Genomic DNA, 22,028 nt, shown 5'->3' on the forward strand with positions numbered 1-22,028 from the left:
TAAGACCCTGTACCCTGTGGAAAGAATGAAATGCACTAAGTGGGTGAATTCGCAGCAAGGTTTTCCCTCTGCACAAACACTGGTTTATTCAGAAACGTCTGTATGATGTGGATAAAATCCAAGCACATTTACCCTTCAAATGTGTGTTTCTGTCATCTATGTTTCTGTTTCATGTCATATACTTTTAAATGTGCCTGAGAAATTTCAGTATTTAACTATATGCATGAAAGCTTCAAAAACTCACCATGGTCTCATTAATTTTTTGGATCATATTTCAGTAAGTGAGACTAATCTGGCTACTTTTCAGGGTGACTCATAAATCATATTTTAAAAAATATCATTGTATGAGCTACAAAGGGATTACAAATCCTAAATTAGTTTGCATGATTGGCTTTTGTGAAAAAGACAGTTAAGAAGAGAGCCAAAGTATAGCATTTGGCTGCAGATAATGAGCAGATTGAGAGAGAAGGAAGTTCTTTAAGAGAACAATACTTAACTGGAAAATCTTTATTTTTTTTATTTTATTTTTTTTATGATAGTCACACAGAGAGAGAGAGAGAGAGGCAGAGACATAGGCAAAAGGAGAAGCAGGCTCCATGCACTGGGAGCCCGATGTGGGATTTGATCCCGGGTCTCCAGGATCGCGCCCTGGGCCAAAGGCAGGCGCCAAACCGCTGCGCCACCCAGGGATCCCTGAAAAATCTTTAATCACATTTAGGATACAGGAGACCAGAAACAAGAAAAAGCCAGACTCGAAATTCTATGAACTGATGTGCCAAAAACTAAGTCCTAAATCCTAAGAAAATAATATCAAAAAGAGCCCTTGGTCAGGATCTGCTAGTGGAGGATGTGTTTACTGCTAAGTTACCTAGGACTATGGGCCCTGAACAAGTAAAAAGCAGAAAGAATAAGGATCTAAAAAAATAAAAACAAGAAAAAAGAAAATAAAAAGATAATCACCATAACACACTTGTTTTCCAAAGGGGACAAATTCTATCTGAATCCTTAATCCTTCTACCTTAATACCAGTGGCTGGAGAGTGATCTGACATGAAGCTCACTAATTCACAACTCAAATTTTAAGTCAATAGTGTCAAGGACGATCATTAAATAAGATGGAAGAAGAGGCTGTCTTGAAAATCTGTTCTGAATCTAAGATTTTAAAAGAAAGAATTCTTTTCACATGCAGGTAGTAGCATTGGGCCACATTGGGAAGAGGTCTTCCATTTTATTTAAGGGGATAATAAAATGTTCTACTTCGCAGATACTCTAGTATGAGCATGTGTCCCTACAAAGGCCTTCACATTGACTTGAAAGTTTAGGGATCCACAGAGTTTCAATTTTTTTAGGAGCATGGCAATTAATTTTAAATTAGAAAGATAAAGAAAGATTTTACAGTGTCCATCCAATGTGTCTAACCAGTGTGACGTCTGTGCAGTGTCTTTCAAAATAAGAAATCAATGCCAATAAACATTAGAAGAAGAAAAGAATGGTGTGTTCGATATTTTTTTAGATTTTCTAAATTTACCCATCCCTAAGAATGTGTCTGCCTACTGACCATTAGACTCTGTTAAGTAATAGGATGGAGAGGCAGTGTTTATACTACCAGAGAAAAAACCAAAACCAGCCTGGCAGTCTGTGCTATACCTTGATGTTATCAACATTAAGAATAACAAAACCTAGACTAAGTAATAGGATGATGGTACCTACCAAACTCCAGGATATACTGATGGGCTTCATCCACATAGCGAATGAGTTGCTGAAGGAAGCTGTAGGCAAATCGTTTCTCAATGGAAGGTGTGTCCAATTCCAGGTCCTTAAACCCCCTAGAGCAGCAAAAATGAAATATTGAAACCAGGTCCGACAAAGACTATTTGAAGGTACAATTCTGCTTAAAAAGTATATATGGTATATATAAAAATATTATCTCATCTCCTTGTAGCTAAAGGCAAAAGTGAGATTTAGTATAGAAGGGATACTTTGCATCTGATATAAAACTGTAGAGAATAATTCTATTATCATGCAAAAAATGTCACCTTTAGAGAAACAGAGGGTCACTTTTGCCAAAAATTGTTGCCTAAATGATGGATTGGATTTAACCTAAGTAGTGAAAGGTACCAGTTAGTAGCAAACAGCCAAGGACATTAATGTTTCTGAGGTGTATGTTTTGAACATACTAAATAGTAGCTCTAAGGTGTAAAGGGACCACTGAATCATTTTCAGCATTAAATCTGACAGGGATATTTCAACATCCAGTCTTTATAACAGGAATGTACAATGGCAGACGTGCTTTTACCTGGATACAGCATAGCCATTGATTTGCAAGAACTTGAGGATGTCCTGTGCTTTTTCCCTGTCCTTGGCTTTCTCTTTGGCTGTCAGCGTATCATAAGGTACCAGCAGGGGATGATTTCCACCTCCTAAGAGCATGCCAAAACAAGAACACAGCACTGTCATTAGAAAATAATCTGAAATGTGATAGAGTGGCATATTATGCGATCGTACTTAACTTCTGGCATCTTCCTATTACACAGAGTATATACAAGTCATATAAGGCTCTTGCCTCTCCAGTGCCTTTAATGTCCCAATTAATTTAGGAAACTGTTCATATACTGTACATATGCCTTCTAAGAGGCAATTAATATATGGACATGCAGGCATTTGTGATATCAAGTGCCAGTGACATCTGCAATTGCACGAGAAGGGAGAAGATGTGTTCCCTTCTTCATTCAAACAAACTCTCAAGATGGGCTGCATAAAAATACTTGCTAAAACATGCACAGCTTGAACTAGCAAAAGTATAGGACATGTTTCAAGGGATAAGCTTCATTTTCCACCACTGAGAGAAGAAGAAAAGGTCTTAAATATGGAATTTTTAGTATGCTTCCCAGATCAAACAGTACTTTATAGTCACATATTCCACACAAACCTAAATTCAGGTTAACCTAAAAGCTAATCTCTCTTAAATATCTAATACGAGTAGCATACATACTTGACTGATTAAAACTTCTAGCAAGCATCTAGATTTCTAGTTTACCTATTTTAGTGAAAAATACAAAAAAAAGCATCCTTTTAGATTTAAAAATCCTAGAAAATTTCTGAAATTTAAAAAAATTCTAGAAAAATTCTGAAATAAATAAAAAACTAATTAATGAAAATGTATGTATAAAGTTACAGAGTTTGTAAAAATTTTTGTGGAACTTATAAAAGTTTCAGAAAATGCACTGGTAATTCCAGATGTAAAGATCTGGTGAGCAGCATCAGAGTGAACAGCAATGGTGTGCCCCCAGTGTAAAGTTTATAAAAACATATGGGGATATGTGTTCAGTGGGATGCTGAAATTCCTTGAAACAAAACTGCTGTGGGCATTCCAGAAAAAAAGTACTTAAAAATGAATACTTGGTTTGAATTATGGTGACAACATAGAGTCTATTAGATCGGTGTCCAATATGATGTCGCCAGGAGCCACTAAAAAAAAATCATAGACATAATGTCCCTGCGCTTGAAATAACCAAACAAAAAGGGAAAGAAGATGTCACGTTTTCCTGGAGTTTGCGGAGCCTGAGCTTCCACAGAAATGCAATCACACGCTGAGCTTTCTCACCATTAGGTGGCACTATACTACCATAAATGCAAAGGGACAGTCTGCAGCTACCAAGCCAGCAAACACTATGCGTTTTAAATAACTTCGGTTATTTCATAGTTTGATATTAATAGTGTCAAGTATAATGCAATCATCAGAAGACAATAGAAACAAACATTCTGTGTATAGCAAGAAGGGTATAGAACAAATTTGACTTCTCCCATAATCAAAGATAAAACGGGATGTTTTATGAAAAAAAATTTTTGTAAATCAAACATCGAATTTAATCATCCTGAAATCATCTCCTATTTTGAACTACACTATTGTATTTAGTCCTTTCTTCCTAGAAAATTGTATTAATTTGGCAACCACAATAATTTTGGGGTCAGATACCAATAGGTTACTCAAGGAGAGAGAGAGGGCAGAAGAGAAAATAAAGAGCCCAGGATAGGGTGGACACTAAAGTGTGCAGCCCCTGAACTGATTCTTTTAAGTGTCTAGGTGTGTGACAGGCTTTAAATGACTTTCTCTTTCTACTGTCTTATTGCTCCTGACTTCCCATGCTCCCCTATTGCTCTCTCCTCCCCTTCTTTCCTCAATCTCTCTCTCTCTCTTTCTCTCTCTCTCTCTCTCACACACACACACATACACACACACACACACACACCATAGGCACTTCCCACATGCCAACCCAGATCTCAAAAGTTGTCAGGACACAAGTTGGTATCAAAGTCCCCAAGGGAGAGAACAAATTTGAGAAAAGACACAAGCAGTTTCTTTCCTAAAGCTGTCGACAGTCTGTTGCTTTTCTTCTTTCCAAGACTCATTTCTCGCTTTCTTTAGTCTCAACAACCAAAAGCCAAGACCCACTGTTGTATATTCATTCCAACACCTTTCCTACCGGTCTGCTATTTTGGTCCTGAACCACTCACTTTTTCCTTCAAAAGAGGAAGTATATGTGGAGTAAGAAAAATGACTAAAGGTTCTGAGGACTAATATTGCCACCTCCCCATTTAACCTGCTGAACCCTTGCTTGTCTCCCAACCATGCAGTATGAATCCGGACCAATACAAGCTGCATGCAGAGGTTTGGATATCTCATCTACAGGCAGCATGTTTTAAAGAAAATACTGACTGTGGAACACTGAATGGCTGGCCCAGAAACTCACCAAGCCATAGTGACTGAAACATACTTGGAAAAAAAACAGATTTTTTTTCATGTTATCTGCTCACGTAAAAAATAGTGATTTTGTTTACTAGTCATCTGGATGATGCCGCTTCCAGAATTCCAGTAAGCAGAACTCTATGTTTCTATTACTCAGCTAAAGATCCATCCATCCATCCATCCATCAGCCAACCAAAAACCTGATTGCTCGTTTAACAAACATTCATGGAATCATTCTAGAAAAATGGGCCTACCTGTGAATCAAATTTTGCAATAGGCAATTTTGGTGTAAGGAATCTTCTCTGTTCATTTCCACGACTAATTCTAATTTGTGCTATTCTATCTCCTAGTGGTTGGTGGCTGGTAACTCCTGCAATATCACAGCTATATTTTTCACCCTGAAATATCCTCGCTCTTCAAAACTATCTCTAATATATTTTTAAGTACGCCAATAAATAAGAAATAGTTTCTTGATGCCTAGATCTGTACAGTAAAAATTACAAAAGTAACAGAAGTTGTAGTCCTGACCTGGAGGCAATTATATTCACATTGGGGGAAAAAAGACTATATAGAAAGTAATCAGAGAGGTGTGAGCATGCGCACATGAACACATGCATGCACACACAAGAGATTTTATCCATATCAGAGATTCACGTAGTTGAATTCTGTTTTTCAATCAGATTTTTTGGAAAATATTACCTTTGGACTCCAGTTCCATTTTCTTTTTCTTTGCCCATATGTTATGGTAGTTTTCAGCCATCATTTCTGCCATAGCCTTAAATGAATGAAATATTTAGCAGATAAGTTAAAATTTAATTAGTAGAAACAGAGGACTTTGCTTGCTAATAAGTAATATCAAAACATGCTTTAAATTAATAAATCATAGTGTGTCAGTGCTAAAATAACTCTAAATGATAATCAAACACAACTGTCTTGGTTAGAATCTGAATCCCAGATAATTCCAACAGCCTGTGAAACCACACAGTAGTAAACAGCAGAGGTGATTTGATGGGAATGATTCTTGTTATTTGTAATGCTCAAGGACAGAGGTTTCATTAATTCAATAATGAAACTTCAAATTAGCTGTGAACTTTAATGAAAAATCTATTTATTTACAAGTTCTTACTGTAATTTCTGAAGCTTTAAAAGACACTCTAAACCTTATTAAACAATGAATATAAAGAACCTAGCGTACAGTCTAGATTCCATGTCTGCCCTAAACTGGGGGAGAGACCTTGGACAAGCCACATTAGCCTTTCTGGAGACTTTCACTTTTTTTTTTTTTTTTTTTTTTAAGATTTATTTATTTGGGAGAGAGAGAGAGAGAGCATACATGCGTGCAGGGAGAGGAACAGAGGGAAAGAATCTCAAGCAGAATCCCTGCTGAGTGGGAAGACCAATGACACTTAACCCACTGAGCCCCCAGGCGCCCCTCTATGGCCTTTTGCTTTTTGATAAGATTGCCTTTAGGATTCCCTGTGCCCTTTTGGTTTTCAAGTTCACTATTTCATTTTAAGACATCCATCCATATAGGAGCAATGACAAGGGGCAAGTCAAACAATTTAACATAATTAACATGACATACTACATAGAGTTTGCCTGTATATATTTATTCCTCTTGGGAAAATACCAAAAAATGTCAATATTGTTTGTTCATTATATTGACCTGTCAACTTCTGATCCAAGACAACAAATTTTCTTTTACTCAAATCAGCCATTTCAAAGTATGTTCCTTAGGAATAAAGGAGAACAGACGCAACTACAGATGGAGCAGGCAAAATGCTACCTGCTTCACTGGATAAATGACTTAACATACGTATTCTTTAATGAAGAACTGAGGGTCCCTTTAAGCAGAGCATTACTAATTCCTGATTTACTCTCTTCCCACACACAACTACTTAATTATAGTCAGATTTTTTATTTTTTTTTATATTTTTATTTATTTATTTATTTTTTAATTTTTATTTATTTATGATAGTTACAGAGAGAGAGAGAGGCAGAGACACAGGCAGAGGGAGAAGCAGGCTCCATGCACCGGGAGCCCGACGTGGGATTCGATCCCGGGTCTCCAGGATCGCGCCCTGGGCCAAAGGCAGGCGCCAAACCGCTGCGCCACCCAGGGATCCCTAGTCAGATTTTTTAAATGCACATTATCTTTATGGAAAATTCTTATTTAGAAGAAACATCCTAGAAAATGTTGTCAACTTTAAAAGCAATTGAAAATTTAAGGCCTATAATCTGTGAATTTCATAGACCTCTTTATGAATACCATATTCAAATAATTCATGCAGAAAAAATATATTCAGGAAAGTGTTACATTATGCTTTTTATTTTTATTTATTTATTTTTAAAGATTTTATTTATTCATTCATGAGAGATAGAGAGAGAGAGAGAGAGAGAGCGAGCGAGAGGGGCAAAGACACAGGCAGAGGGAGAAGTAGGCTCCATGCAGGGAGCATGATGTGGTACTCAATCCCAGGACTCCAGGATCACGCCCTGGGCCAAAGGCAGGCGCTAAAAACCACGGAGCCACCCAGGGATCCCCACATTATGCTTTTTAAAAATGAAATTTGCATACTTTTAAAAGTCCATAATACTCACATGCAGGTCTCTGGACAGTGTGACATTGCTCATGTCAATGGCTCTGGGGCTATAACCATGGGCAGCATCTACAGAAACCTAGATGATTTACGTGGAAAAAAGAATGGAGTCTAACTTAAAAAATCCCATGGAGAGAGACTCAAGACATTCTTCAGAATTACAGGACAAATAAACTTCCACATGTAAGGTTTCCTCAGATGAAACTGGCAAGTATCTATAATCTATACAAACTTAATTCACAAACATACCTAGCAAATGCAATTATGTTTGGGTATCTGATAATTTCAATTTATGACTGAATGATATATCCCAACATCGCAGGGATTGCCAATTCCAAAAGCTAATGATTAGAACTCAACAAATTGTGCAATAAATCCAAGATTCTGGAACATTACCTTTGCCAAAGGACCACTGTATTCTTCAGATACGTACAGACTCTAATCAGCTGCAATAAAACTTACTCTTCCTCATGCGAACAGTAATTAATCAAAGAAGGCAATACTGACAAACGTCTCAATAGGCCAAATGTTAAGATGAAATACAACCAACTCTTTAATTTTAGAAGTACATCATATACTAGTCAACGATTAACAAAGTTATCCCCAATAACAAGGAGACTTAACTGCTGAATTTTGGTAATTTCTGAATTTTGGCATTTTAAAAATGAAACATATCTTTTCATCAATGGTAAGAAGATTTCTCATACTATCCTGTGCTTTTTTTTTTTTTTTTTTAAGATTTATGTATTTCAGATGTGAGGTAGGGAAGGGCAAAGAAAGAGGGAGAAGCAGACTCTCTGACAAGAAGGGAGCCCAATGCAGGGCTCGATCCAGGACCCTGAGATCATAATCTGAGCCAAAATCAAGAGCTGGAGGCCCAAATAGCTATGCTACCCAGGCGCCCCTGTCTTGTGCTATTAACGCATTCCTCTCAAGGGCATATTATGCAACAATGTTTTATAGAAATGACCTCTGGTTCCAGCCTTAAATCTAAATTTCTATCCTGACATATTTCATAAAATATTTATATTATTGTTTCATATGTAATTCTCTTGTTAGACAATGATAAGCCAAAAATAAATTTTAGAAAGGTACATCATAGCTCATGCCTGTGCTTTTAGAACAAAAGAGAGGCTACCGTGATGCTATCCTTAGTAATGGGCTCATGGGCTCATGGGCTATCCTCAAATTACTGGTCAGCTTTGACTGCATCCTGGCTTCTGAGCTTTCACCACTGCTCAGTGCCATCTCATAGTGGAATGTGTAAAAAAAAAAAAAAGTCATTTTTTTTCTCCTATAAATTCTCCCTAAGAGGAAATTTGAGACTTAAAGAACACAAGTGACTTATCAGAGGTCACAGAACTAAAACCCTGAGCTGGCAGTACTGCACTTCAAGCTATCTATCTGACTGGGGCCACTTCCCTCTCACGTCATCTCTTATGCCCTCAACATGTTGGAATGTATTTATTTCCCTACCCATCCACTATCACTGCCCTCTCAAATATTATCAGTTTCCAAGTTGCTAGAGTCAAAGGCCTCTTTCCATCTGCTGTCAAACCAATCCTTCTAGATCTAGGAATCACTTCACCAGCCCCTCCTTTCACGAGTGCCAGGAAACCACCCTCCTGTCTCTCCACTCAGCTTCTCGTGACTTCACTTCCTCGGATTCCTTCTTTGGCAACTCTTCTATCAATTCCCTGAGGATCACTCACATGTCTTGGCTCACAGTCCCTTTCCTCCAACTTCAAAGCCAGCAACACCACATCTCTCTGGCCATTCTTCTGTAGTAACATCTCTCTTGCCCAAAGCCAGAGAAGTCATCCCACTCTTAAGTATCCTTGAGATTATATTGGACCCAATGATAATTCAGCAAATTTCTCCCCATTAAAAGTCTTTTTTTTTTAAAGATTTGTTTTATTTATTTTGAAGAGGGAGAGATGGAATCTCAAGCAGACTCCCTGCTGAGTGTGGAGCCCACTGTGGGGCTCGATCCCATGACCCTGAGACCATGACCTGAGCCAAAATCATGAACCGTATATTCAACTGACTGAGTCACCCAGGTAATCTCTCCCCCATCTCAAGATCTTTACCCTTGACACACTGGCAAAGCCCAAGTAAAGCAATATTTTCACAGATTCAAGCAACTTGGGATCATCTTTGGGAGCCATATTCTGCCTAACACAACATCTATAATCAAATTATTGTTCTGTCCTTGCCATCTCCAAGCACTGCTGTGCTCCCTACCTTAGGTAACATAACCACCTACCTGGCAGTCCAGCCCGTATCCATGCTTATCACCTTTGATTACTCTTTCTCATTCACAATCAAAATTCTGTCTTTTCTCCTTCAAAAATATCACTGGGATATATCCAATCCTCTCCATTTCCACTATCTTTGCTCTAATTCAGATAGTTAATACTTCTGTTTTATTTCCTGGGATGTCTATAGTATCCTCCCAAGGAATCTGCCTCTCTGTCTTCAATCTCCCCCTTCTCCAGTTCATTCCCCATTCTGCTGTCAGAAATGTATTTCCAAAATGTTTGTTATTCTCTAAATTTTTCTGCTATACAGGATAAATCTGTGGGCATGGGCTGACTCTTACTCATCTTAATATTCCTGTAGCATAAGCCATATTTCATCAACTCCATGATGATAAAATGATTCCTAATCTCACAGATCACAATGGCAAATGTATGTCTTAAAACTGATAAAAACCAGCATTAGACTCTGTAAATTGAACAAATGAGTAAAATAGAGCTGATATCAATAATTTTATTTGTTCCTAAAGTAGAATTCTCACTATTTAATATCCCTTGAGACCATATTCCTTATATAACTGAAATTTAAATCCTTTTAGCTTTCAGTTAAGTTATTGAGGCTGGTTTAAAGAATATGAAGTTGGTATCTGTTTGGTCAGGAACAGACTCCACTTATATTTTTCATTACCTGTTTCTCTCCTTCACAGAAATCAGAAAATGGGCCAGGGCTTTGATCATTTCAAGTGAACTGAAACGTGCACCATTTCTCAACTAGGGACTCAGACATTAATTAATAAACTCTAGTCTTATTAACAATAAGAACCACCACAATGTACATGGTTATGTGCAAGACATAGAGATTATCTTATTTGTTCTCTAGAACAACTAACAGTAGATGTTACTTTTCATCATCTTAAAATGAGAAAAAAAGTTTCAAAAGAACGATTTTGAAAGTCATATAGTATATTGGGTAAATAGTAAATGGCAGCATCAAGTTTTAAAAGTAATTCTGCGTGAATCCAAAGAACTTACTGAATTTCTTAAAATAGCCCCCAATGTTCTCTGTGATTTGGCTCCTGAGACCTGCCCTCCCCCCGCCTCCACCACTCTCTTCCTAGCTTCCCAGCAGAGAGCCCAGTTTGCTGAGCTCATGTAGCTACTCAGTGTTGAGGCCAGGATTTCAACTACCCAGACTGTGCAGATCTCCTTGAGTTAAATACAGGCCACTTCTGCCTGGCATAGGGAGAGCTGAGCTCCATGTGAAAGGAAGCGGAGAATATTAGGCTCCAACATCATGTCAACAAGTGTCCCCAGTCCACGCATTTATATTCCTTACTATAAACTGATGATAAAAAAAAATGTTCCTGAATTTATTCAAAAGAGTTTCTTACATAATAGAAAATATCTTTATAATCACATGGGAAATCAGTAACGGGGAGAAGATAAGACATTAAAAAGTCTGGCAAGATTATATCTGAAAAAGAGAATAAAAGTGAAGATTTGTAATTAAGAAGTAATATATTTTAACACTTTGAGTAACGTTGGTTTATGCTTAAACATTTGAGTGAAAGTAGTGATAAGGACTATAAATATATTTGTGGCATTGGTTGGATTTAGCTCTGTATTTCTGATACTGAGAGAAATATTCTTTCTTCACTATTAGAGGTCAAAGCAGTACAGATTCAATCACATTTACCATGAAATGCTCTCTGGTATCGAACATATTTAAATAATAAGAGTAACAATAAGTGTTAACATTTACTTTAAAAAAAAAAAAGAGTTAACATTTACTGAGGCACACAGATCAAGTAACATGCCTAATGGCACACTTCTAGAGAGTGGTGGTCTACCTCCAGAACCTTCCTTTTTCATCTACACACTGTGCCTGTAGCACATTGAAATCACGTAGAAGATTTCACAATGTACATTATACATCACATGTGTTCCTCTAAAGATCAGTTAGACCTATGAGATGGTTCTATGAGTATCAGTTTACAGAATGTATTGAGAGTGTAGAGCACAGTGGGAGCCATATTAAGAGCTAAGCAGGGAGTAAGAAAGAGAGGAAAGAAATAAAAGACATACAATTTTAAATTGAGGAACACAACTTTGCTCTTAAGAGCAGTGGGAGAATCCTCCATACTTTTCCTGACACAGCTTATATCACCTCCATTGGATGGTAATTTTTAAAAATCTTCTATCCAATTTACAGGAAAAAAAGGAATTATTGCATCCCGTGCCCTCTGTAGCACCTTGTACACACCACTGGTCTAATTCTTACTAACTCTAGGGTGAAGGAGGTCTAGCGTGCCTGTCTCCAACACCAAACTGGATCTTCAGACTTAGAACTGAATCTTATCATCTTTGTATTCCTACTTTCTAGTAGAGAGCTTGTGTTCAGTATCTGTTGAAACAGATTAAAACAAAATGCAATCTAATGAAAAATATCTACATATGTGATAAAAAGGTAATATATGCTTTCATAGCTTCCATCCACATGATAGTTTCTTAAGAGAATTTAATATAAAACATACCTGAATTAGGACTTAATCTATTTCAAATACGATACATGGGAAACACAGGCTTTGAATACCTTTCTTTTCTTTGTTTTTAAAATGGCCATAATACACATAATATTTTGTATGAACTGAATACAAGGACCCTAGCAATCTGGAAAGGGGAAGTGATTGGTTTGGCTCCATCTCCTCCAGAGAGGAAAGGGCCACGGGTAATAGCTGGAATTTGCTTCCCACCTTGAACTCTAGATTCTTCAGGCCGAGACAGTGCCTCATATGCCACATTGAACAGTGAAGTCCCCAAAGCCAGCACCTTGCTAGGCTGACCCAGCCTGCTTGACATGACCCACTAGCAAGGCATGCCCTGAATTCCTGCTCTGGCTATCTGGTTGCATATATTCCCTTTGCAAGTGGACAGGTGCTCAAGCTCACTTGTATGGACCATTCATGTGGGTTCTAGATCAGGATTACTACTGTCTGATCACCCTATTGCTCCCTAAGAACCAAGCTCAAGTGCTTACTGGAAAGGAGTAGAAAGGTCTTTTAGACAATCTAATTGTAGGTAATGCTTCATTAATTAAACTTCAAGACCTCACCATTGGGCACTCCTTTGTATACTAACCAGGAAAAGCACTACCTGATATATGAACTACCATTTTAACTCAGACTTAACCTCACTTAAAGAAAAAGGAACATGGTTTTTCTTCTCCTGAACATTACACTATTCTTCAGAATTTTCAAATTATTTGCTTTGGAGAACCTGCTACTTAAATAAAAGAACAAGCTGTGGATTCACCAGTGTGCTTCTTACCTGGCTTGTCTGAGAAATGCGACGAGTCCGGTTATAGAGGGCCATGCTGTCTCCTTCCCGTGTTCTCTCAATTCTCCAACCCCACGCAAGCATGGTTTTTAGAGACTCTTTGATTGGCCAGCGATAAATTTCTTTTTCCTAGCAACAAAAATAAAGAGGAAGAAAGGGGGGTGCGTATTATGAATCTGAATGAAAATTAAAAATCTGAAATAGGCTGCCTTCATTTAAAGAAAAAAATATTGGCATTGTTTATTTAAAAATGACAAAAGTAAAGTAAAATTTCTGAATAGCAGAGTATGAGCTGAGATCTAGTTTGACTAATGCTGTTAAGAAGGATCTCAGCTCACTACTGCAAGGAGGTTAACTTTCTTGAGTTTCCTAGTTTCTGATACTTTAGATAGAAAATAAAAAGGAGAAACAGTGCCACATTGTATGATGTGTGTGAAGGTCTTTCTACCCTCTGAATAAACAGACAAGGATAATTCTTCCTAAAAAAATTTTTAGAGGATAAATAAAAAAGAATAAATCTTCCTCTGTGAGCACTAAGCCAAAAAAGTGCTTTTCACTTCATCTGTCAAGATACTGATTTCCCCCAGAGTAAAAAACATGAATATTTGTAAATAATAATCATTGTAAATATTACTTCATTATCCCTCATCAGGAAACTCATAAGCATGATAAGAACATTTTCTAAAGTCCTTATATATATATTGGGGAGGAATAAAAATCAGTAAGGGATGGAAAACTATTAAGGAGAGAATAACCAATTAATACTGGTAGAAAGTGGGAATAGAGAAAAAAAGACAAAAGATAAAAAATGGGACCTTTAAGTAAAGTTTTTTTTTTTAAAGCATACACATATAAAGAAGACATTTTAATAAGAAATTATATAATCAAGAAAACCCCAAAATACATTAAAATTATATAACCAAAGGAAAAAAAAAAAGAAACCTCACCTTTTCAGATAATAGTTTATATGGCTTCATTAATGGCTGAACTTTAGATGAGTCTGAATATATTTCTCCATAAATCCATCCATTTGCCAACTTAAAAAAAATCATCAAAATTATTTTACATGGATTGATTGTTGAGAGTGTAGGTATGCATGTGTGTAAGTCTATTTGGTACAATCAATCTACAATAAACCAAGACACGATTAAGGTTTGAATTCAACCCAACATAAGTCAATATAATTATTTCCATTCTAACTAATATTATTTTGAGTAATCACCGAGAGCAATTCTTTTTATCCAAAGATTAAACACACCTAGTCTTCCTTAAATAGATCCAAGTCTTGACCATGTCATAATAAGTACTCTCCCCAGGAGCAGTCCACAGGAGGCATGGCCCCCATGATACTCATTCTAGCACATCTTGGGACCCTTTATATGAGATGCTTTTTTTATTATTTTTAAATGTTTTTCTAAATGCTCTTTTTTAAAAAATTTTATTTATTTATTTGTGTGTGTGAGAGAGAGAGAGAGAGGGAGAGGGGCAGAGACACAGGCAGAAGGAGAAGCAGGCTCCATGCAGGGAGCCTGATGTCGGACTCTGATCTCCAGGATCAGACCCTGGACTGAAGGCAGCATTAAACTGCTGAGCTACCTGGGCTGCCCATAAATGTTCTTTTCAAACAGGAAAACTGGATTATTCTGCTTTATGTGGAAGTTTCTGTGAATAATGCTCCCTGTTTTGTCCACCCCAGTATTCAATGATCTCTTAACATGTTTGACACACATTATTTTGCCCACGTACATACTGTATACTCATCACCACTTCCCTATCTCCTCTCGTGTTTGCCTATAGAATTTGAGTAACTGGATTGCAATGGCTCAGGACAGCCTTCTCGGACATTTCCTCTCTATCACCACTGGCTTAGTACCTGAGAAACTTTATATAAAACAAACACACCTTGGAAGTAAATTACTGAACAAAGAGCCACATATTTATCAAACCAAAAAGGTTTCTTAAGAGAAAAATTGATTGGCTAAGGCAAGAACTGAAATTGAATAGTAAGTCTAACAGGATGATACGGAACTGCTCTACAATCTTGAACACCTCAGAACCTGTGATGTTTGACTTTCACTTCAGCAACAGTACGTGCTTATCATAGATTCCTGTGCCCTCAGCTCAATTTCTCTGACAAATCTTCACAGCCATCATCTCTCAGTTTAACCAGGCTCAACATAATGTTGAGCCACAAGCTTTCTTTTAGAGAATTTCATGGTATGTAGGACATGTGTTACTTAGCTCATTTCCTTGCATGTTTTTTTTGACAATACAAACGTGTCATCTTGCCACGTGATTTATTTTTAGTGACCTACAGATCTACTTAGTAAGACATACAACAGAAGAATGGAAGATGTAAACAATCACTAAATTCCAATTAAAAATTTTCATGGTTTTATCTAATATAAAATTATATATAAAGTCAAAGTTTCTTTAAAAGATTTCTGACCCAGGGCATCTGGGTGGCTCAGTCAGTTAAGTGTCTGTCTTCAGCTCAGGTCATGATCCCAAGATCCTGGGGTTAAGCCTCACATTGGGCTCCCTGCTCAGCGGAAAGTCTGTCTCTCTCTTTCGCCCATCCCCCTTCCTGCTCAGGCTTGTGTGCTCTCTCTCTGAAATAAATACATAAAATCCTTAAAAGAAAAAAATTCTGACCCAGAATCACTTTTCCCTACAGCCCCTGATGATTATTACTTTGTATTCTCACAAACAATATGTGTTTAAAAACTATATTTATAATTTAATAGAATTTTTGTTCCTAAAACTGTGGTTCTTATGAACAAATACTCTTTTTTTTAAGATTTTATTTATTTGAGACAGAGTGTAAGTGCGCAAGTGGAGGGAGGAGCAGAGGGAGAGAATCCTTAAGCAGACTCCTCTCACTGAACACAGAGCCAGACTGACAGCTCCATCCCAAGACCCTGAGATTGTGACCTGAGCTGAAAACAAGATTTGGACCCTCAATCAAGCCACCCAGGTACCCCCCTATGACAAATATCCCTATTTCCATGTGCATTACATATGTGTTAATGGCACAGCTAACTAAATACTACATCAGCAAATCGTAATTAAATGTTCTTTCCTAATCTAGACACAGCTTTCACTTTAAAGTAGAAAACCGTCATGGTCAGATATATTTGAGCAGTGACCAATCATCAGGTACACTCAGTACAGAATTAGAATGTGATACTCTGACTTTTACCTTGTCCATTGACCATTTGTCATGAGAATGTTCCGCATATTTGTTAATGAAGTATTCCAACTTCTCAGGAATTGTTATACTATGAGAAAAATAAAGAAAAAAAAGCTTGGTTTTTATAGGACTTATAAGAAATCATACCAATAATTTTCTCACAGATTATGATTGCTTAAATCCCACTTGATGCATAACTGTTAAAAAGTTATCTTAATAAGGTATTACTTTTCCACAGCATAGGAGCAATATAAAAGTCAAGCCATTAATGTTCTATCTGCTCATATTATATTAATTCATACTTTATATATAATATGAATTAAAATATATTCAAAGATCAGGACAATAATAAAAAAAAAAAAAGGTTAGGCCTGAATTAAGATACAGTTAGACTCCATGAACTTAAAGACATACTTCTCTTCCATAATCATTCTTTGAAGTAATTCTCCCTTTTTGACTTGTCTCATCTGCAACAACTATAAGTGGGTAAAGATGGCTGAAATCTGGTTACATTTTTTAAAATGTACTAAAATTTTAAATTAATGTCATATGACTAGTGATGTGTTAATGATTTTAAATTTCACAATCCACATATAACATTCTGTTATTAATATGGGCCATAATGAAAAGTAATCTTGCCTTGTGATCTTGATAATATTTATTTTTGATTCCTTTCATATTTCATTAATATCTGATCTCTTGAACAGATTTTGAGTGTATGCAAGTAATGACCAAGTCTAATGGTAAATATGGGACTTGGGAATGGTAAATACATCGATGAGTGGAAAATTAAATACATACATATAATTCCATTCATTCATGCATATAACTTATTAACACAATTAACACTGAGAAGTGAATTCTAAATAAAACCTAGCATAATGAGATGGTTTACTTTTCTTTTTTCAACAATGTTATCAATCAGTGATTGAACTACAGGACACAAACATACTTAAAAAACAATATGTAAAAATCACAAAGATATAGAAGTGATTGATATCACTAGGAAACCTAATCTGGTAAGAATTCCCCAAAGAGGCAAGCCTACGTAAATGAATATACATGCCCAAAAGTTGTTAATTAAATAGATTTAATTAATAAACACCAAGACCATGATATGTTCCGATGTTATTTGAAAATCCTAGATTATATTGTATGTTAGCAAACCACAAACTTACCCATGTAGGAACTGAACATGTGATATTTTGATTTACTTACATTGGAAGAGATACAAAGGAGCAATCACATAAGCCAAATACTGGGGGGTAGAGTCTTTTCTCACAGGACTGTCATCAAATACCAAACATGCAAATTTAAGGCATTATCAAACTAATGGCATAGCACTTGGGTTGAAATTTTGATCTGTTATGGAAGTTAAACCAGCTGAGGGGCCACCCACAAGCCTAAAAGTTGAACTCCCAAGCAAATTCAGATGCTGTGCATGGTAGCTACCAAGCGACTACCCTGCTAACTACTGATCTGGCGAAGTCCCCATGGAACCAATAAGGGAATGTAGCATGAAGAGTCAGCTTTCCTCTCAAATGGGAAACCATGGTCCTACTCAAAGAAAGCAACAACAAAAATGCTGAGACTCCCAAACACCTGAAGTTCTGAGACATCCCACTTGTAAAACAATTTCCGCAAGTAAGTACGAGTAAGAAGTTTTATAATGTTAAGTAACATTTTATCTGGGGCTGAGGTGGTCACACTGCATTCTAACTGCATGCTAAAGTTTCCACAAATATTCTCACTTGATATTCCCTGGCATCTCGTGTTATGCTTTATGATGCTGAACATCAGTCACTACCCCTAGGCTTTGCTGAGATGTAGTGATGGTGGACTGCCTCCCGGAGGATCACAGGAACAGCTTTGCCCTGCACGCTGGTATCACTCTCAGTCAAAGATGATACACAGACGTTATTGCAATTATTAATAAACATGTAGGGTAGATTTTCAACTAAAAATATAGCTGATATATTTTCTTGATTCTCATTATTGTAAATATTATCATGTGGTTACGTACAGAGAATCTGGGTTATGTTGAGTATCCTAGAAGATACATCTTATCTACTTCTGATAATTGTATCATCATTAGTACTACTATCATTTCGTCAAGTAAAGGGACCCCTATCAAAAGGATACCAATTCAAAGGGGGCATGGATTAGAGAAAGTTCACTTTAGTACCTTATTCAATTTCAGACTTCACACATCATTTACAATAAAAATCTGCTGCAATAGAAAGAGTCCATACTTTGAGGTATCAACAGGTTGTGGGTTAAAGTTCCCTTCAGAATCCATTGATGACTGTTTTTCCATCATACTGACATAATTTGACTCCATGTAGTCTGGAGGCAAAGCTCCCGCAACTGCACTCAGGCAAGGCAGTGCCAGTTTGAAAAGTTCTTGCTCATATTTCTGGGAAAAGAATGAAGAACCAAACAAATAAACAAAACAAAACAAAAAAATCTGTATTACTATTGAGCAAAAGTTGTCAAAATGATTATTGTGGCTGGCAAGATGTTTAAAGAAAAACTCAGAGTTACCCTAGGCTAACTTAAAATTGCCTTGCAGATTGTTTCTCTAGCAAATGGAACATACAGACTGAAATCCCATCAAATAGGAGACAGGCTGAAGTCAGATTTACTGCAGTTGCCCCTTAAGAAGAATAAAATCTTTGCTTCTCTAAAAGTTTTTCTCCAATATTTTATGAAATAAACCTGAATATTCTAAATGTATAACAGTTCTTTAGAACATAAACATAATTTCAGTCAGTGGATAGCATAATTATAGAATATTGCTATACCATATGAGAAAGACTATACTTGAAAAATACATAAAGGAATATTTCACGGAGTAAGAAATTTTAACTGATCTGTATGGTATCACAAAAGTATGAAAATGAAATTCTAAACCGATAAAGAAATTCTGGGAATATGCACAATCAAAATTCTGGGAAGAGGTATTTATATATTAATTACATAAATACATTTGTATTTATAGATTTTTTAAATAAAAAAATTATTTAAAAAATCTCACTTTAAACCTTTAGTTTTAAGTTAATGTTGTAAATACTTCTAAAACTGCCTTCTACATATTATTTTAAGACTCTCAGTTTACCAAAGATAATTCAGTGACAAAAAGCCTCAAGATGTAGCTTCCTTCCACCTGCCATCATGGATGAACTTAACTCTATTACATAGCACACTTCTGGATATCCTGCTCCAGGTGTCTAATATTGTCTATCTGGGAATTCACACGGATTTTGACTAATATTTTAAGCAGAAGTATTCTCAACATTTGTTAGACATTTGAAAAAGGAAAAAGAACTATTTAAGTCTTAATGAATAAAAATAATATTCCACTAGTGATATTTATGGCTTTTAAATGATTTTATCACACAAAGTCCACAAAATCTTAAATCACCTTTTGAGATAGGGCGTCAAAAATGCCCCAAAACAACTTTCTCGATAAATGAAGCTCTTCTTCTGAGGCAGCTCCAAAGTTCCCCCACCCTCCAGGCAGGCAGTAATATTTCCAGCATCTTTCATAATGATTTGTCAGCAGCTATGTGAGAAAACAATTACAAAGGCAATGAGTGAAAGATACCTTTTAGATTTTTCCCATTTCCTCCCATTTGACATTCAAGTGCCATGTAATAAGGTTAGCTGAAACAAATCTGCTCAATCCCCTATGAATTCCTCTGGAGAATATTATTACCTTATATATCATGCCACTTTAAAATTTAACACTGATCACAGCATGAGGAACCAATGCCCAATGTAACACAGAAGTCCATCTTCAACAGCATTCTTTATGAGGTTGTTTGGTTATTGATGTCTCCCTGAGTCCTATGTTAGCTGCTACTCAGTTTAATGAATCATGACCCCTGAATATGCACATCTGCACTTAATGCAAGGATTGACGTCAAGGTGACCTAAAAGCACAGATAAGTATCTCTAGGATACAGCACCTGAAATGTAAATTCTAGGGGAAATCTACATCTGAATATTTTTGCTTCCTTTTTGCCAATCCTTAATTACCACACATTTTTTGCTCCAGAACTTAAATCTCTAATTAAACTTCCCAAACTAATGCATTTCAGTCCTTTCTTTACCTATCTTTCTTTGATGGTTATAGGTTCAATTTATTACCTTGCCGAGTGTCTGTGTTGCTTCTTAAATTTTCATCTATGTACATTTTGTTTGTTTAGGACTAAACCGTAAGTTTAAAGACAAGGATAGAATCTTCCAATTATCCAGTAAGCTCTTTTGTAGTTCATTTTTGATCTATAAACTAATAAGTATTCACAACTACTTGCTGAATTAAAAAAATGATTTTTATGAATCAACTATACATTTTTGGACTCTCTTTTCCATAACTAAGGAGGAAGATAGAGTGAAAAGAATTGTTGTTATTAAAACAAACTATACTAGTGAAATGCTTCTAGTTTGGTCTCCTCCTCAATTATAAAACACACACACACACAAACACACACACTATTTAGAAATCTCAAATGATGAAATATTGAGATCTAATGTGTTTGGATTAACTTGGAAATATCTACAACATAAATGAATTTATTATAAAAAGTAATGCTATCTCTTTTTTCAGATACCTTCCAGCTCATTTGTATGAAGAAGATTTTGTATGGCAAGGCCTCTCCTAGAAAAAATGTAAAAATGGGATTTTCGGCAAGGATATCATTTATTTTGCATCATATATTAATTTATCTAATTTTATTAAACCAAAATGAATGAGAAAGGCTGTATTTGCTAAATATCTAGGGATGCTTAGAGTAACAGCAGCTCAAAAAATTGACTATTTATATCTCAAAGTTCTTTTTTTCAGTACTGTTACTGGATGACCATGAGGAACAATGAGGCTTACAAGATGATAGTGCAGAGGGGGTCCCCATAAAACAGTCTATTACATACCTATGACTTCCACTCACAGAATACACTAGTAGATGTATTAGGACACATCAAATATTCAAATCCTAAGTCTGGATTGAGATATTAGATGACAGAAAAATATTCTCAAGACAGTAAGACAGCATGAGACCCAACCATTCATGAATAGAATAATGAAGCTGGGCAGAGAAAATATTAGTGATTCTTCTATACCTGGTGACAAACTGTAACTGCATAGACAGGGAGGTTATCTTTGAACCCTATGATGTTAACATTTGAAAACTGTCATGTGATTACCAACTTAGAAAACATTGTTTTGAAAGCCTGCTCTTTATCCTTTGAGATTACTAACATTTCAGGCCACATCTACTACATGTTTTCCAACCGTAAGAATACCTTGGCTCATGTTTTCCCTGTTTCCCATTTTCTCCATTGATTTCCATTTCCATTCACCTACAGAAACTCAAATCTTAGCACTTATATGAGATTTTATATTATTGTGATGTACACATTTCTCAAATTTATAAGCCCATTTTCAGTAAGTGAAAGAAACTTTCCAGCATTGAAAATCAAGTATGGCGTTTCTAAGAGCTGTATATATTCTAAGAGAAGAAAAGTCAGAGGACCCAGTAATCAAATAACTACAGACATTTCTTATACTTACCTTAAGGGGCATTTTTGCATGTTCATTTAATAATGGGACATCAAATACTAATCTTCGGAGTAAGTGCTGCATCATAGAAGGTCTCAATTGGCTGGGGGAACAAAATTCATTTTAATAATGAAGGGAAATGTCTTTAAGGAAATAATTCATTAGACTGAATTATCTACTCTGAGAACCTATACCTACACTTCTCTTCTGATGGTGATAATTAGGTACCCCCTATCCAAAGGTTAATCCACCACTACACAATTGTATAAAAGATTACCTTTCCAACCCATCTCTATCCCCTAGATCCGAGGATCACTCCTCATTTGTTACAG

At 36.2% G+C, this 22,028-nt stretch overlaps 1 protein-coding gene across 5 annotated transcripts in view; it reads right to left on the bottom strand.

The window, feature by feature from the left end:
• RYR2 (ryanodine receptor 2) overlaps positions 1–22,028 on the bottom strand; it is a 726,942-nt gene that overhangs the window by 149,751 nt on the left and 555,163 nt on the right. For all 5 annotated transcript variants that reach the window (XM_038533815.1, XM_038533818.1, XM_038533817.1 and 2 more), the window contains 10 exons: positions 21,709–21,799; positions 19,558–19,698; positions 18,386–18,549; positions 16,143–16,221; positions 13,888–13,977; positions 12,932–13,069; positions 7,348–7,425; positions 5,446–5,521; positions 2,296–2,419; positions 1,710–1,825 (listed from right to left, as the gene is read on the bottom strand). In XM_038533815.1, coding sequence (XP_038389743.1) covers positions 1,710–1,825; positions 2,296–2,419; positions 5,446–5,521; positions 7,348–7,425; positions 12,932–13,069; positions 13,888–13,977; positions 16,143–16,221; positions 18,386–18,549; positions 19,558–19,698; positions 21,709–21,799 — 1,097 coding nt within the window. The remainder of the gene's footprint in view (positions 1–1,709; positions 1,826–2,295; positions 2,420–5,445; positions 5,522–7,347; positions 7,426–12,931; positions 13,070–13,887; positions 13,978–16,142; positions 16,222–18,385; positions 18,550–19,557; positions 19,699–21,708; positions 21,800–22,028) is intronic.

The sequence above is a fragment of the Canis lupus genome, chromosome 4, assembly GCF_011100685.1.
Source record: "Canis lupus familiaris isolate Mischka breed German Shepherd chromosome 4, alternate assembly UU_Cfam_GSD_1.0, whole genome shotgun sequence".
Taxonomy (NCBI): domain Eukaryota; kingdom Metazoa; phylum Chordata; class Mammalia; order Carnivora; family Canidae; genus Canis; species Canis lupus.